Source organism: Pipistrellus hanaki (genome assembly GCF_964339955.1).
Source record: "Pipistrellus hanaki genome assembly, chromosome: 1".
Lineage (NCBI taxonomy): Eukaryota > Metazoa > Chordata > Mammalia > Chiroptera > Vespertilionidae > Pipistrellus > Pipistrellus hanaki.
The window spans coordinates 164,280,480-164,295,411 of record NC_140503.1 but is presented as its reverse complement, the minus strand read 5'-3'; the positions used below and the strand labels follow the sequence as shown (position 1 = coordinate 164,295,411).

Sequence of the window (14,932 nt, the reverse complement as noted above, 5' to 3'; positions counted from 1 at the left end):
GTGAATTTACTTTATAACACTGGAATGGGTAATCTAAAAGTGAGGCATTGAATCTCAGGAATGAGAAAAGATGAAGCCATTAACACCTACAATTAAACCATTAAAAAAATCTTCCCAAACTCATGAACCTCAGCATAAAATCAAGTGATCAGTTGGAAAAACAATTTGTTACACATTTGACAAATCACTGACTCTTGTAATTTATGAGATTCATGTAAGTAAAAAAGAGGAAGTACCCAAAAGAAAAATGGTCAAAAGAAAGTATTAAAAGGATAGCTAGCCTTGCTTTGATAACATATAGTATTTAAAGCACAGTCTTTTTATTTCTATGATGTGAATTTGCTCACATATGTTAGAAATTAGAGAATTTCACCAGTTGAACACAAAAATTACATTGCTGCATGTGGGATGTTTTCCTAGGCAAGGGGAACCAGTAATAGGGTTGGGGAGATGGTGTTACAACTTACAGGGGAGAGGAAATAGCCCTAAGCTTGGCTGCTGAACTTCCAGCAGAAACACTTGTAGCTCCGATGGGAGAATAATAAAGATGAGAGCTTATACCTAGAATTTTCTTTCCAGAGATTTACCTGTTTTGTGTGGCTCCCTACTATCGGTGGCCCCCTGAAGAGCAGCCCCTCTGGGCCAGGTTCACTTTTATTGGCTGAGTATCTCCTAGCCTTGTTTTGATGTGTTTTTATATGCTTGTGGCAACCTCCAGCCACGTTAATTGACCTGCCTGTGCAGTCCAGGTTACCTTCCCAGGTACCAATTAATCTTTTTGTCAGTGCCCTGGTGACAGGGTTGTAGTTTTCCAATGGTTTGTTCCAAATTTATTTTCCCCTTAGCCCTGTTAATTTTAGCCTGACATTTTCCTGAATGTGAAAAATTTTAAAAGCAAACATACCATTAGAGTGTATTTGAATAAGCATTAGATCCATATCCCACTCTATCGTATCTAGTTAGTTTCCTCCTTCATTGTACAAAAATTAGGACATTAAGAACATGTAAGACTAATTGGAATTCTCAAAGAATAGATGAAGGAATTTGTTTTGGCTATTGTGTGTTCTGGCTAATTGAAGTTAAACTTTTTGTTGAAGCCCTTATTATAAGTCATTGTAACTGTGACTGCTTTGTTGCTAAGTATAATGTTTTAATCACAGTTGAACTGAGGATTTTATTGGTGATCTTGCAATGTCTTAGGAATTATGAATATTCTTATTGGACAATATTGTATGGGAAACTGGATATTATATACTCTGATTTGTGATTTATTTTGACTAAAGCAGTAAGAAGGTCTTACTTTCTTGTATTAGGTTTGATCTTTCCCCCTTCTCTCTGTGTATGTATATGTGACTGTGTTTGTAATGGCAAGGTTGAAAAACTAAACATTATTGATAATTTTAGGATTTAATTAATCCTAATTAATTGATGCAACATATGGTGCTTTTATTTGTCACTAAATGCACAGATTTTCATTTTTATCAGTGTTTGTATAAATTTGACCATATATTAATGTTTTTGAACTTATTTTTGAGAGGTAGACAGAAATTTTAAAAAAGTTTGAATAAAATAAAAGTATTCAAGTAAATGTTGGCATTTTGTCTCCTATCAAAGGATCTTTATATACTTTACTTTTTAAATATTGTCTTAGGTAGTAAAGCTTAACAGAGTAGATATTTTTTAGGACCAGAACATATTTACCTATAATGTAATGCTTTCAGAAAACATTTAAACTCTTTGCAATTGTATTCTTTTTTCTTTTTCTTTTCCTTTACTTTTTTTTTGCATGTGACCTTGCCTGTTTCTCATGGTCCTACTTAAATTTCTCTGTCTACTTTTATGCTTTGTAATTAGTGACTTATATTTCTTTCAAATAAATCCTGCGTTCAGAAAACCAGGAAGTGCCTACCTGTGTGCATAGTTTTGAAAGTGTAACTTTTTATTGCCACCTGTCTATTTATACAGTATATTTGATCTCACATTATTATAAGATAAAGCAGTAAAAACTTATATCTTTTTAGTATTTATAGAATTACTAATCCTACTTGCATCAATTTATGTAATGAGGATATTTGAAAATGAAATAGTCATGCTTAATCTTAGTTAAAACTGTATGGTTTGTGGTTATACAAGTGTATTTGAATATACTTTTTTATTTTTTATTTATTTATTTTATAAATTTTTATTGTTCTTATTATTAAAAATGTTCTTTCCCCCCCCCCTCCATTGCTCTCCTCCACCAGGTTCCCACCCCACCCTCTGCCCTTTCCCCACCCCCCATTGTCCTCATCCATAGGTGCACAGTTTATGTTCAGTCTCTTCCACACTCCCCTCTCCCCTTTTCCCTAAGAATTGTCAGTTCACTCCCCTTCCATACCTCTGATTCTATTATATTCACCAGTTAATATTGTTCATCAGATTTTTTTTTTAAATTTCCTTGGTTTTTAGATTCACTTGTTGATAGTTACATATTTGTTGTTCATAATTTTTATCTTTATTTACTTTCTCTTTTGAAAGAACCCCCTTCAGCAATTCATATAATTCTGGTTTGGTGGTGATGAACTCCTTTAGCTTTTTTTTATTAGTGAAGCTCTTTATCTGACCTTTGATTCTGAGTGATAGCTTTACTGGATAGATTATCTTTGGCTGTAGGTTCTTGTTATTCATGACCTTGAATATTTCTTGCCATTCCCATCTGGCCTGCATGGTTTCTGTTGAGAAATCAGCTGATAATCGTATAGGTGCTCCTTTATAGGTAACTACCTGCTTTGCTCTTGCTGCTTTTAATATTCTCTCTTTGTCTTTTGCTCTTGGCATTTTAATTATGATTTGTCTTGGTGTGGTCCTCTTTGGATTCCTTTTGTTTGGAGTTCTGTGCACTTCCTGGACTTGTAATTCTAATTCTTTCACCAGGTGGGCGAAGTTTTCTGTCACTATTTCTTTCAGTATGTTTTCGATATCTTGCTCTCTCTCATCTTCTGGGACCCCCATAATTCTGATGTTGGTTCGCTTGAAGTTGTCCCAGAGGTTTCTTACATTATCTTCAACTTTCTGGATTCTCTTGCCTTCTAGCTTTTGCGGAGGAGTGTCTTCTGGTTCTTTATGTTCCAAATCTTTGACTTTATTTTTGCCATCTTCCATTCTGTTTTTAGGACTTTGTATAATATTTTTTATTTCAGACAATGTATTCTTTATTTCTTGTTGATCCCTTATCATTTCTTGTTGATTCCTTATTAATTCTAGTTGATCCCTTTTCATATCCTCATAGGTCTTATCCATCTTTTCTAGGAAATTCTTGAAAAACCTTATAAGCGTAGATTTGAACTCTATATCCAGTCGCTTTTTGTCCTCCATTTCTTTCGTTTGTGATCTATTTTGTTGCATTTTCGTAGCTTCCCTAATGGGGCGGGGTTTCAGGGTGGAGCCTGCAGCCTTGGCTTCCATCAGCCCCGCCCTATGCTGTCTCAGTAATCCCCAGGGTCCTTAAGTACTCTTTGCAGGCGCCTCTGAGAGAAAGGTGTCCTCGATTTTCGCCTGCTATCAAACAGTCTAGGCTCTCCCCCAATGAGTCCGGTATTGGGGTTCAGTTCAGTTGGAAGTGGGTTGGAGGTGGCGTTCAGAGCAGTCTGGAGCCCCTGTCTCCTTCCCGCCAGGGCAATCCCGCGGCACAGCCAACCGTCCCTTCTCTGAGTGCAATGTGTGCGCCTCCGGGACCTCCTTTCGCTGCTCCCCGGGGTTCCGCCTCACAACCCAGCTTCCTCTGTTTGAGCCTGGGTCCCCGGGGTCTGGCCTAGAACTGGGGTTCAGAGCAGTCGGAACTGGGGCCCAGCACAGTCGGAGCTTTTATCTCCTTCCTGGTAGGGAACGCCAGCCAGGCACTCAGCCTCCCTCCTCTCCGGCTCCGTCCTCTCCGCGCACGCTGCGGCTTTTACAGCTCCTCCGCTCTTCCTTCTGGTTTTCTCCTTGCTTCTTGTTGTAGAATTTCCAGTCAGTCGATTTTCCTATAGTTCTGGGTAATGTCCATTTTATATTTTAGTTGTATTTTATTGAAATTGTTGTGTGCGGCTGCGGCTAGGTGTCTACCTGAGCAGCCATCTTGGATTCCCCTGAATATATTGTACTTTTGATTATCACTTTTTGGTCAAGGATAATTATTATTACACTAGAGGCCTGGTGCACAAAATTCATTGAAAGGGGGGTGTCCCTCAGCCTGGCCTGCACCCTCTCGAATCTGGGACATCTCTCTCGCAATCCAGGACCACTGACTTCTAATCACTCACCTGCCTAATGCCCCCAACTGCCCTCCCCTGCTGGCCTAGTCCTCCCTAACTTCCCTCCCTGCTGCCCTGGTTGCCCCAAACTGCCCTCCCCTGCTGGCCTGGTCACCCCTAACTGCCCTTCCCTGTTGGCCTGATTGCCCTTAACCCCCTGCAAGCCTGGTCTTGCCCCCAACTACTCTCTTCTGTTCGTCTGATTGCCCTAAACTGCTCTGCCTTGTCCCCCACCACCATGGCTTTGTCCAGAAGGAAGTTGGATGTCCGGAAGATGGCTGGTTGACCCGGTCTGATTAACATATTACCCTTTTATTAGTATAGCTAGATTATATAGGATAGAATTGCTTAAATGGGGAGAAGCTTTTTTCAGCAGGAGGAGATGTTGGTAGACAAAAAATACATAACCCCTATATCTGAACTGATAGCCAGCCATATGCACTATGCTGCCAAACCAGTTATTGAAAAATTTAACTGCTTTCTTACACCTTACCTCAAACAGCTATTGCCCTTAAAAGCTCTCCTCAGCCCCCAGCTTAGGTTCTGCCTTTGCAGTTCACCCAGATTAGGTTTTGATTGGTTGGTTTCTATGCCAGTCAGTGTAAAAAGCTCCACCTCCTAGGCAGCATTGGCTTCTCTGGTTAATACAGAATGGTCCCACCTTCATGTTGGCGCCAGCCCTTCAGTCACACACCCAGTCCACTTCGGGGTGTATCTCTGGCCACTCTGAGAAGTGGCACCTCAGGTCTGTGCTGGTGGCAATTTTGAATTCTCATCCTTGACCTAACTCTCTTCCAGTGCAAAGTTGATCATTCTAAGTTCACTCATAGACTTTAACTGTGTTTGTGCATCTATGCTAGTACGCATGGTGACCGGTCATATGGTCGTCATGGTCACTGTCTTTTTATATATAAATTCTTAAGTAGCAGAGTCAGTTATTTACAATTTTTTTTTCTTAGCTTCTGTTAACTTTTCCAATAGACAGGTAGTAGAGGTGGATTGGGGATGAGGAGAGAAACATTTTCTACTTATGGATCTAAGACTTAAAAAAGAACTTAGAGAACATTTAGAGAAGAGTGAGGAGCAAAACTCTTAACAGAATGACTGAGTAGTTATGATGCATGAACAGAATGCTGGCTGCCTCATCTTTTAGCTTCTGTTAAGGTGGTTGGGGAGGTACATGTGGAGATTAAGAGTAAAAGCCAGAAGGCCTGGGCTGCATCTGTTGTCACTTACTTAGAAAGGAATATTGGATACCTCTGTTTATCTCAGTCTCATTTCTAAAATGAGCATATTAAAAGTACCTACTTCTTAGGTATATTGTGAAAAGTGAATTATGAAAAGTACTTCTTAGTATGTGTAAGTACTCAGTAAGAGATGACCTTTTTTTAATACTTACATCATTGCAGCTGTGTTAACTACCACTACCAGTACTACTGAAATCTATGTAAGTCTTCCTGAGCTAACCTAATTTCCGATTTTCTGGGTAAGGATCAAGGCATCTGCTGTGCATGTCCTTTTCCTGCAGAGATTTCTTTGGATGCTTTGAAGCAGAAGTTGGTTTGCAGGTTGGTTTAATCTATCCAAGGCCTACCATAAGTTATCATATATTCCAGAATGTATCTTCAATGTAACTAATTACTTTCCTTACCTCTTATTTTGTGCAATAATGTAATGAATCATAACAGCAAGGAAAGCTTTTTTGTTGTTGCTTTTTTGGATTTGCTAACATAGTGTTGCTTTATGATTCTGGATCTTAGTTCTTAACAGTTTGTCAGGTTTAAATTTATTTTTAAAATTGAAATAATTAACACATAATGTATTAGGTCTAGGTATATATATATATATATATATATATATATATATATATATATATATATATATATAATGATTTGGAGTATGTATACAGGGCATCCAAAATATATGTATACATACTTTAACAGCTGATTCTATTACATTTTGAAAATGAAATGTATTTAGTAAACTATCTTCATAATTGTTCAAAGTGTGTATACATTTTTTGGGGACAACCTGTATATTGTGAAATGATTACCACAATAATTCTAGTTAACACCTATCACTTCACATAGTTACACATTGTTTTTCCCTTGTTTTGAGACCTTTTAACATCTCTCTTGGCAACTTTTAAAATACAGTAGTGTCGTTAACTATAGTCAGCATACTGTACATTGCATCCCCGGGACTTAATTTATTTTATAACTAGAAGTTTGTACCCTTACGCATAACCCAGCCCCCACCTCTTGCAGCCATCAGTCTCTTCTTTGTATCTATGAGTTTTTTGTTTGTTTGTTTGTTTTTTTAAAGATCCCACATATAAGTGAGATCATAGGTATTTGTCTTTCCTCTGACTTCTTTTACCCTGCATGATGCCCTGTGTGTGAGGACCCTCCCCCCCCCCCCCGGTGTCTCAAATGGCACAATTTGCTTTCTTTTTATGGCTGAATAATATTTTTCTGTGTGTGTACATAACATTTTCTTTATCCATTCATCCATCAGTGGACACTTAGGTTGCTTCCATGTTGTGGCTATTGTAAATAATGCTGCAATAACATGGGGTGCAGATATCTTTTCCAGTTAGTGTTTGTGTTTCTTTCCAATACATATCCGGAAGTAGCATTGAAGGGATTACATGATAGTTCTATTTTTAAGTTTTTGAGGGGCTTTTATTTATACTGTTTTCCAATATACATTTCCTGTGTCAATTTACATTTCCATCAAAGTGCACAAGGATGCCCTTTTTTCCCACACTCTCACCAACACTTGTTATTTTTTATCTTTTTGAGAATAAATAAATTTATTTTAATACTTTCTGTGGGAAATAAGGAACTATCTTGTTATAATGTACTTATAATTTATTATGAAAATTTAAAAAATAGAGGCAGCACAGTGCAGTAATGCTTCATTGGGTACCCACTTATGGCTAATCTTGTTTCATATGCGCCCTTACCTAGTCTTTTCTCCTATATTTTTTCAAATGTCAGAAATTTTAATGTATCTTTGAAAAGAAACCAAAGATTAAGATAGGATTTCCTTGGAGGTTCTCAATCAGTGGCTCCAGGTTACCAACTGGGGAGATATGTAAAGAGGGCTCTGATGATAATTTTTAGGGTCAGCTACCAGGACTATCCCACCTATACTGTGCTTACATATTTAATGTTTTAGCTATGATTGAACACATTCATTATGGCTGTTAAAATAAGTTTCATTTCACTAGTCCACAGAATACGGTATGTAGGACTAAGTTTCTATCATCTCTATTGGTTAACCGATAAAAACAACAAGTTAATGCTTGAAGTGCTTTTGGCTGCAAAATTAGAGTGGGTATTTCTCTTTTCAGGTAAATTACCATAATAAGTGGCAGTCTGTGGCAAATAAAAAGTGTCTTTTTGGAAGGAAAAAAATTAAATTTTAAGTAGGAACATTCTTTTGATAATTGTATCCAAAGTCTTTTCCTATTAAATGTGCTGAGCTGTTAGATTAAAAATGCTGGTATACTACTAATTTTGACGTAGGCTAGGCTTGGAGACATGGTTTTGTGTAACTTGAATTGGAAATCCTTTATTTAATTTTGGCTTAAGCCTTTAATTAAACCATAATTTAACTTTGCCACTGCTATAGCAGCAGCAGCAGCTCCTTTTGCTCTTTTTGTTGGAATATGCATGGTTGTACTTTCCAGTACAAAATAAATACAGAAATAATCCAGCTGCCTCAAATACGTGTTATTTAGTCAGATATGTCTTATACATCACTTGGAAATATTGTGATGGTTTAATCATACACTGCCTTTAACACTGAGACTATATTGTGTTCTCAGGTTGTATTAATGGGTTTTGTGTCAATAGAAAGATTTACCCAATTAAAAGGAGCAGAGAAAAAGTCTTTCATGTCTATGAGGTTACCTTTTTAGAAGTCACTCATATTTGCAGTAGAATTGGGGGCATGGGAGTGTTCTCATGATGATTCACATGAGCATTTTAATTGAGTAAACAAGGCTAAATTTTAGCTTCTCTGCCTCTTTTTTTCTTTGAAACTTAATTTCTTAGATGAATTGGACACATGGATTCCTTAATTCACTCCTTCCCCTCAAGAGCATGTTTTGGTAAATGATACCGTTTTATTGTCCTGAAGTGGGAGTTAATAAAAATACTAGAATTGAGGTTTCATTATTGTGAGAGCAAATGGCTTTGAACCAACTATACTTAAAATTAAACTGAAGTGTCTTTCTTGGCAGATATGCCTCTGTGTTTAGCTGAAATAGAGCTGATCTATGAAATTATGTATATATATTTGCCTGATTGCCTAATGGATTGTTTTATTTCTTTGTAGATGATACTATGCAACTTCAGGTTATCGTATTCAGTAGTCTAGGAGTATATTTTGCAATCCATTCCTTTGGATAATTTGAAAAATTATATTACTTAAATGCTTAACGATGCTTTTTTGAGTTTATTTCTTTTTTTAATGGCTGGTAATATCCAGTATAAAAATATTCAGAGATAAAAATGTAGCCATTTTCTACCTGTGCGTTTCAATGTCATCATGCTTTGAATTTAGAACCAAATCAGAGATGGAATACATGAGCTCATCAGATAAAACTGTCAACATCAGTAAATAAAGTAGATTGCAGAATGAAATTTAGACCTAATGCCAGGTGGGCCTCTTCATTTGTATTCAGGCCCCAGGTTACTCAAACCCAGTTACAGGCAATGCCAGAAACCTTAGACTTCTTCCACAGAAGCAGGCCCCCCTGCAAAACATGGGCTTGCTTAGAATATGCAGTAATGTCCTGAGAGTAAACTGTTCTGAAAGAGCGGCAGAGATGTGCTCTCCCCTTACCCCAACTTTTTCTTAGCACAAATTACTCTTTCCCTTAGAGAGGAATGAGTTACGTAGGGAGTAGTCACTAGCATAGTGGTTTTCAAGGAGTTTGTGATCCACAGTAATAAATACATTTTAGTTATGACCTGGCACACATACATGTGGAACAAGTTTCATGAAACATTGCTTATACCACATTAGTGTACTTAATATTTTCTACTTTATTAAAATAAATGCTAGTCACTACCTTTTAAACTGATTTTATATCACATAAATGGGATGGGTATAGTTAGACAAACTAAACTGGCTCCCACAGAGATGTATTCCCACCTGAAAACATGAGCCAGGGATTTAACCGGTCCTTTTGTTTGCGTATAAGATGATATCATTTCTACCCACAGCCTAGCTACCTGAACATTAGAGGATGTTGTGCTATGCTTAACTTGAGATATACAATTACTTACACAAATGCAAAAGTGCACAAAATTCAGGCACGGGGCGGGGAGAGGGGTCCCTCAGTCTGGCCTGTGTCCTCTTGTAGTCTGGGACCCTGCCACCACCATTGTGCTTGCCAGCTGTGAGCCCCTTTTCTGGCTGAGCGGTGCTCCCACACTGACCACCAGGGGGCAGCTCCCGCATTGAGCATCTACCCCTTGTGGTCAGTACACGTCATAGCAACCGTTTGTTCCGCTGTTCGGTCAATTTGCATATTAGGCTTTTATTATATAGGATTTGTTAGAGAACCTCAAATCTCAAATTGATTTATTTCCCTTCAGTGCTTCTCACCTACTGTTAAAGAAAAAAAAAAAAAAAAGTATGTAAGATTCCCTAACATATCATTTTATTTCTCCCTAGATACTTAAAAAGCTTTATCCAGATTCAGATAGGAAGAGAAGTATATTCTCATACCATACTGTTCTCTACCCCTATAGAATTTTGTTTTTACCCAATGGCATGTAGGTGTTTTGTCACTGGTCCACACGGAAGGAGTGGATAAGACATTACCCAGTGTCACTCACTGTAGTTCTTGAAGGGCAGAGTTCACGAAGTGGGAGCCAGCTTTAGAAAGACTAAAGGAGCATTTATTGTTTGCTTTTGGTATCAGCAGTCGTGCTTTTTCTTAGCACCTGGTTTATTTTTATGTTAAGGACACTGACTCATGGAATTGATCATGTTGCCCTATTTGTGTTGACAGCTAGAAGGTAGCCGAATTTGTGGCCTATATTTATAAGATCAAATCATATAAATTTATTTATGGCCATCATCATCCTGGTGCATTTATTGTGCTTTCTGTTGTTGATATTTTGGGTCTCTCACCTTTACTTTCCCATTAGTCCTAATGTTCTGTATATTTAAAAAAATTTAGAGGTTGTATGCCACTTCAAGCCTTTTATAGGAATAAATATTTATAATTCGATTTTAAAAGTTAAATAAACTGAATTGTTAGAAAAGTGGAATCTTAAGTTTGTGAATTTGATAAGTTATGATTTGTTTTTCAAAAATTACATAAACACTTATTGTTAAAAGTCTATTTAAATGTATTCCTATGTCATACACTGTTGCTACTTTTAAAACATTTAATATCTGTTGGTATGATAAAATATGATTTTGAAAGATAAAATAAACCTTGTAGATTCTTAAAATCTTTTCAGGAATGAGGTTAATTATAGTCTAATTAATATTAGAATTAAATATTTTTAGTTATTTCCATCTAACAGTGGTTATAATATAATAAAAAATAAATTCTATAAGTTATACATGTTAGTGTTTTCCAGTACATAAAATTAAGTTACATGTAGAATTTTTAATACATATTTTTATTGATTTCAGAGAGAGAGAGAGAAACATCAATAATGAGAGAATCATTGATTGGCTGCCTCATGCATGTTCCACACTGGGGATTGAGCCTGTAACCCCGGGAATATGCCCTGACCTGGAATTGAACCGGTGACCTCTTGGTTCCTGGGTCAACCAATGCTCAATGGCTGAGCCACATCCGGTTGAGCACGTGTAGAATATTTTAAAACTGAGTTCATAATTTTCCAAATAAGTTTCTGCTGAATTTATGCTATTACTTGCCAAACAACTGTGTTTTTAATCAAAATAAGTTTATTATGCTGTGTGAGATGTAAAAATTATTTGTTTAAAAATTACTTAAATGTGAAAGAAAATTTGAATTAATTTTGATTTATAATTTTAATTTAGCTATTTATATACTATGATCTCTAAATATAATTTTATTAGCAAATTTCAGAATATTATCTAATTAAAATTATAAATCTTATGTTCCAAATAGATTTAAAAATGATTTGAAAATTTTAAGAACTTATAATTCATTAATGAATCAGAGTTAGAACATGGAGAGTTTTAACAAAATATGAATTTCTTAGTTAAAGAAGTGAGTTGAGTATAAATGTCAGCTTTCTTGTGAAATTGTAAATTAATGAATAATGGTATGGTCATTTTGGTTAGAAAAAAAGGTCAGGCATTTCAAGCAATGCTGTAAGGTTGGTGAACAATCTCTTTATAATAGAGTGAACATTATATGTAGAGTATGTTGAGATACAGAACTGTGGTGAATACTTACCATCAGTATGGGAAGAATGCATATTTTGGAAAATTATACTGTCAACCCTTTATTATTTTTTAATGCACACCATTTAGTCTTTTCTTAGTGGCTTAGGGTTACTTAAAATTTAGTAGAGGTATTTTAGATAATAGTGACATTAAGGACCCCTACTATGGCCCTAGAACTTTTCTGAATAATTTCCCAGTGTTCACTAAACTCACTTTTGTTTTATTTTCTCAAAAGAATATTTATATTTGTTAATTATGCTTCTGGTACAGACCTGTTTATGACTGAGTTGTCTTTAGCTTGTGATAATGCTTTAAGTTCATATATAAATGACAATTTTTATATTTTCTGTAGATGCTAACAATATTTGCTTGATTCATCACTAACCTTAGAATGGAAAAAAAGATATCTGTCTATCTACACACACACACACACACACACACTCCTTTTAATGCAGTGTTTTTCAACCTTTTTTGGGCAAAGGCACACTTGTTTCATGAAAAAAATCACGAGGCACACCACCATTAGAAAATGTTAAAAAATTTAACTCTGTGCCTATATTGACTATATATAAAGTAATTCTCTTGAATAGGAATCAAATAAACACAAAGAAAGTATTTTATAATTACTTTATTATGAAATATTAAGTAAACAAAATAGTGAAAAATTATAAAATTCTTGTCTGCACCTACGGCACACCAGGCAACATCTCGCGGCACACTAGTGGCGGAACAGCGGTTGAAAAACGCTGTTTTAATGTACCCTTATATACTTTCTGTGTTCAGTGAAACTTAACATTTTAACTATTCTTGCAGGATTCATGCTTGAACCAGATCCAGAGCGTAGACCTGATATATTTCAAGTGTCCTATTTTGCATTTAAATTTTCCAAAAAGGACTGCCCCATCTCCAATATCAATGTAAGTATTTTAAATGGGATATGAATTTATAATCCATTTTATTACGTGCATGAGTTTGTGTCTGTTTATGTATATACATATACACACTTTCAGAGTTATTTGTTTTGTGACGAGTAGCTGAGGTGAAAATAATAGTATCTCACAGATAGTACATTTAAAATTTAAGAATATATCCATAGCCTTTAAGTAAAGCTTTCTGCAATTGAAATGAAAACTTAAATGACAAGTTTTATTTTTCTTCCCAGAATTCTTCTATACCTTCAGCTCTTCCTGAACCCATGACTGCTAGTGAAGCAGCTTCTAGAAAAAGCCAAATAAAAGCGAGGTAAGCAAAGTTGTGCTGACATTTGCAAAGGCTTTTAAAAAAGGGAGATCTTTCTTGTTTTTAATCCTAGCAAATGTAATTAATTAATCTATACCTACATAAAAATATTGTGTTCCTTCTTACATGTGTTATAGAGTTTAGATGTTACCTTTGAGATTTTTTAGTCACAGCTTTTTAATGTTGTATTTTATTTGACATAAAATATATTTGTCATGTACCTGTTATATGCAAGATGTAGATACTGGAAATACAAAGAAAAAGAAGCAGTGTTTATTTCCAAAGAGTTCACATTCCAATGAAGATAATCAGCTGGACAATTCCATCCTGATAGATATCAGATATCTCTGTGTGTGGAGGAAGGGAAAGATAGGGAGCAGAGAAAATGGGAGCACAGAAAGAACCCAGTCCTTTCCCTAGGGGTGAGGCACGCTGAGCTATTGCTCGAAGGATGAATAATATAGTCCATCACCTGATATGACAGGTACTTCAGGCAAGAGAAGTGGCCTTTGTGAGACTGTAAGGCTGGCGCATAGGGGACACACACGGGTGAGGAGTGTGTATTGGAATGTGGGAAGTGTATACTGGAGCATGGGGGATATATATGGATGGGAAGTTATACTGGAGTATGGGGGATGGATTCAGGAGTGGTGGGAATGAAGCTGAAGAGCTAGGTAAATGTCAGAAGCATCTTTATTTATATGTCATGCTGAGAAATTTGGCCTTTGGTGTTTACGCCAGTGAATTTTAAACCTTGCAGTCAGTTCTATTTGGGACTTGGTTGTGAGATGTGTTCTAAATAATCTATTATTTATAAATTGTTGAAGTGTCATTTGGGAATGACTTAGTTTTTTAAAAAAAATAAGGCATCACTCAAAAAATATGTTCATTTACTTGAGTTTTAAAATACTCTTCAGGAAGAGATGAAGGAGTAAAATTACAACTAACCTTCAGGAATCCATTGTGACCAACAGTGTGTCCTATCTATGACATAGCTGTAGTTAGCAACTACTGTTATAGTCAAGTGGGAATTATGAAGTTTGTCCATTGAATTTTATTGCTACTTATGTTTTTTAAATTGTTATTTGGTTAATTATTAAATCTTAAAGAAACCTTAAAAAAAATCTTTAAAAAGCATGAGTCAACTGAATAAAAATGATGCTTTGAATATCTTCACTAGGATACAAGTTATTGCTATGCTATATAATAAAAGCCCAGCAACCGAATGGTGGAATGACCAGAACGACTGGTCCACCAATCACTATGACGCGCACTGACCACCAGGGGGGAGACACTCAATACAGGAGCTGCCCCCTGGTGGTCAGTGCACTCCCACAGTGGGAGCCCTGCTTGGCTTACCGGGACGAGCAGAGCTCCCACAGCAGGAGCAGCTGCTCAGAGGGCGGGTCCACAGCCACTTGGCTGACCGGGATAAGCTGCTGCTCCCACAAGGGCTGATCCCCAAGGCCATGACCTCCACCAGTGCACAAATCCTGTGCACAAGGCCTCTAGTCCTATATAATAAAAGGCCAGCAACCAGAATGACTGCTCGACCAGTCTCTCTGAGGTGCATTGACCACCTCTCGATCTCTCCCCCTTGGCCCACAGGCTCTGATCGCAGCATGGCAAACAGGGACATGGGTGGGTGTGGCAGCAGCTGGAGCGAAGCAACCCGGGTCTCAGGTGCTTGAGGGAAGCCAGTGCCGGCAGGCGGGGGAAAGAAGGCTTACTCTTGCACGAATTTTTGTGCATCGGGCCTCTAGTACTATTATAAGCAAATGAAATAGTTAACAGCTAAATTCACAGTGCTATTCATAATATGTTAAAACTATACATTATGTATATTAAAAGAAGTTTATTTGTAAATTTACTTTATAGTAATAGTTTCAGAACTTGAAAAAAACCCTAAATGTATATAAAACTGGTAATAAAAATATAAGTTAAGAAATCAGCTGACAGTCGTATGGGTACTCCCTTATAGGTAACTAACACCTGTAATAATCTGA

The 14,932-nt window shown here is 36.6% G+C and overlaps 1 protein-coding gene across 2 annotated transcripts in view; it reads left to right on the top strand.

The window, feature by feature from the left end:
• The window catches only part of BMP2K (BMP2 inducible kinase), a gene marked incomplete at its 3' end in the record, with an annotated part of 115,878 nt that overhangs the window by 65,470 nt on the left and 35,476 nt on the right, over positions 1–14,932 (top strand). For both annotated transcript variants that reach the window (XM_084880846.1, XM_084880845.1), the window contains exons 8-9: positions 12,501–12,604; positions 12,850–12,929. In XM_084880846.1, the coding sequence (XP_084736972.1) occupies positions 12,501–12,604; positions 12,850–12,929 (184 nt within the window). The remainder of the gene's footprint in view (positions 1–12,500; positions 12,605–12,849; positions 12,930–14,932) is intronic.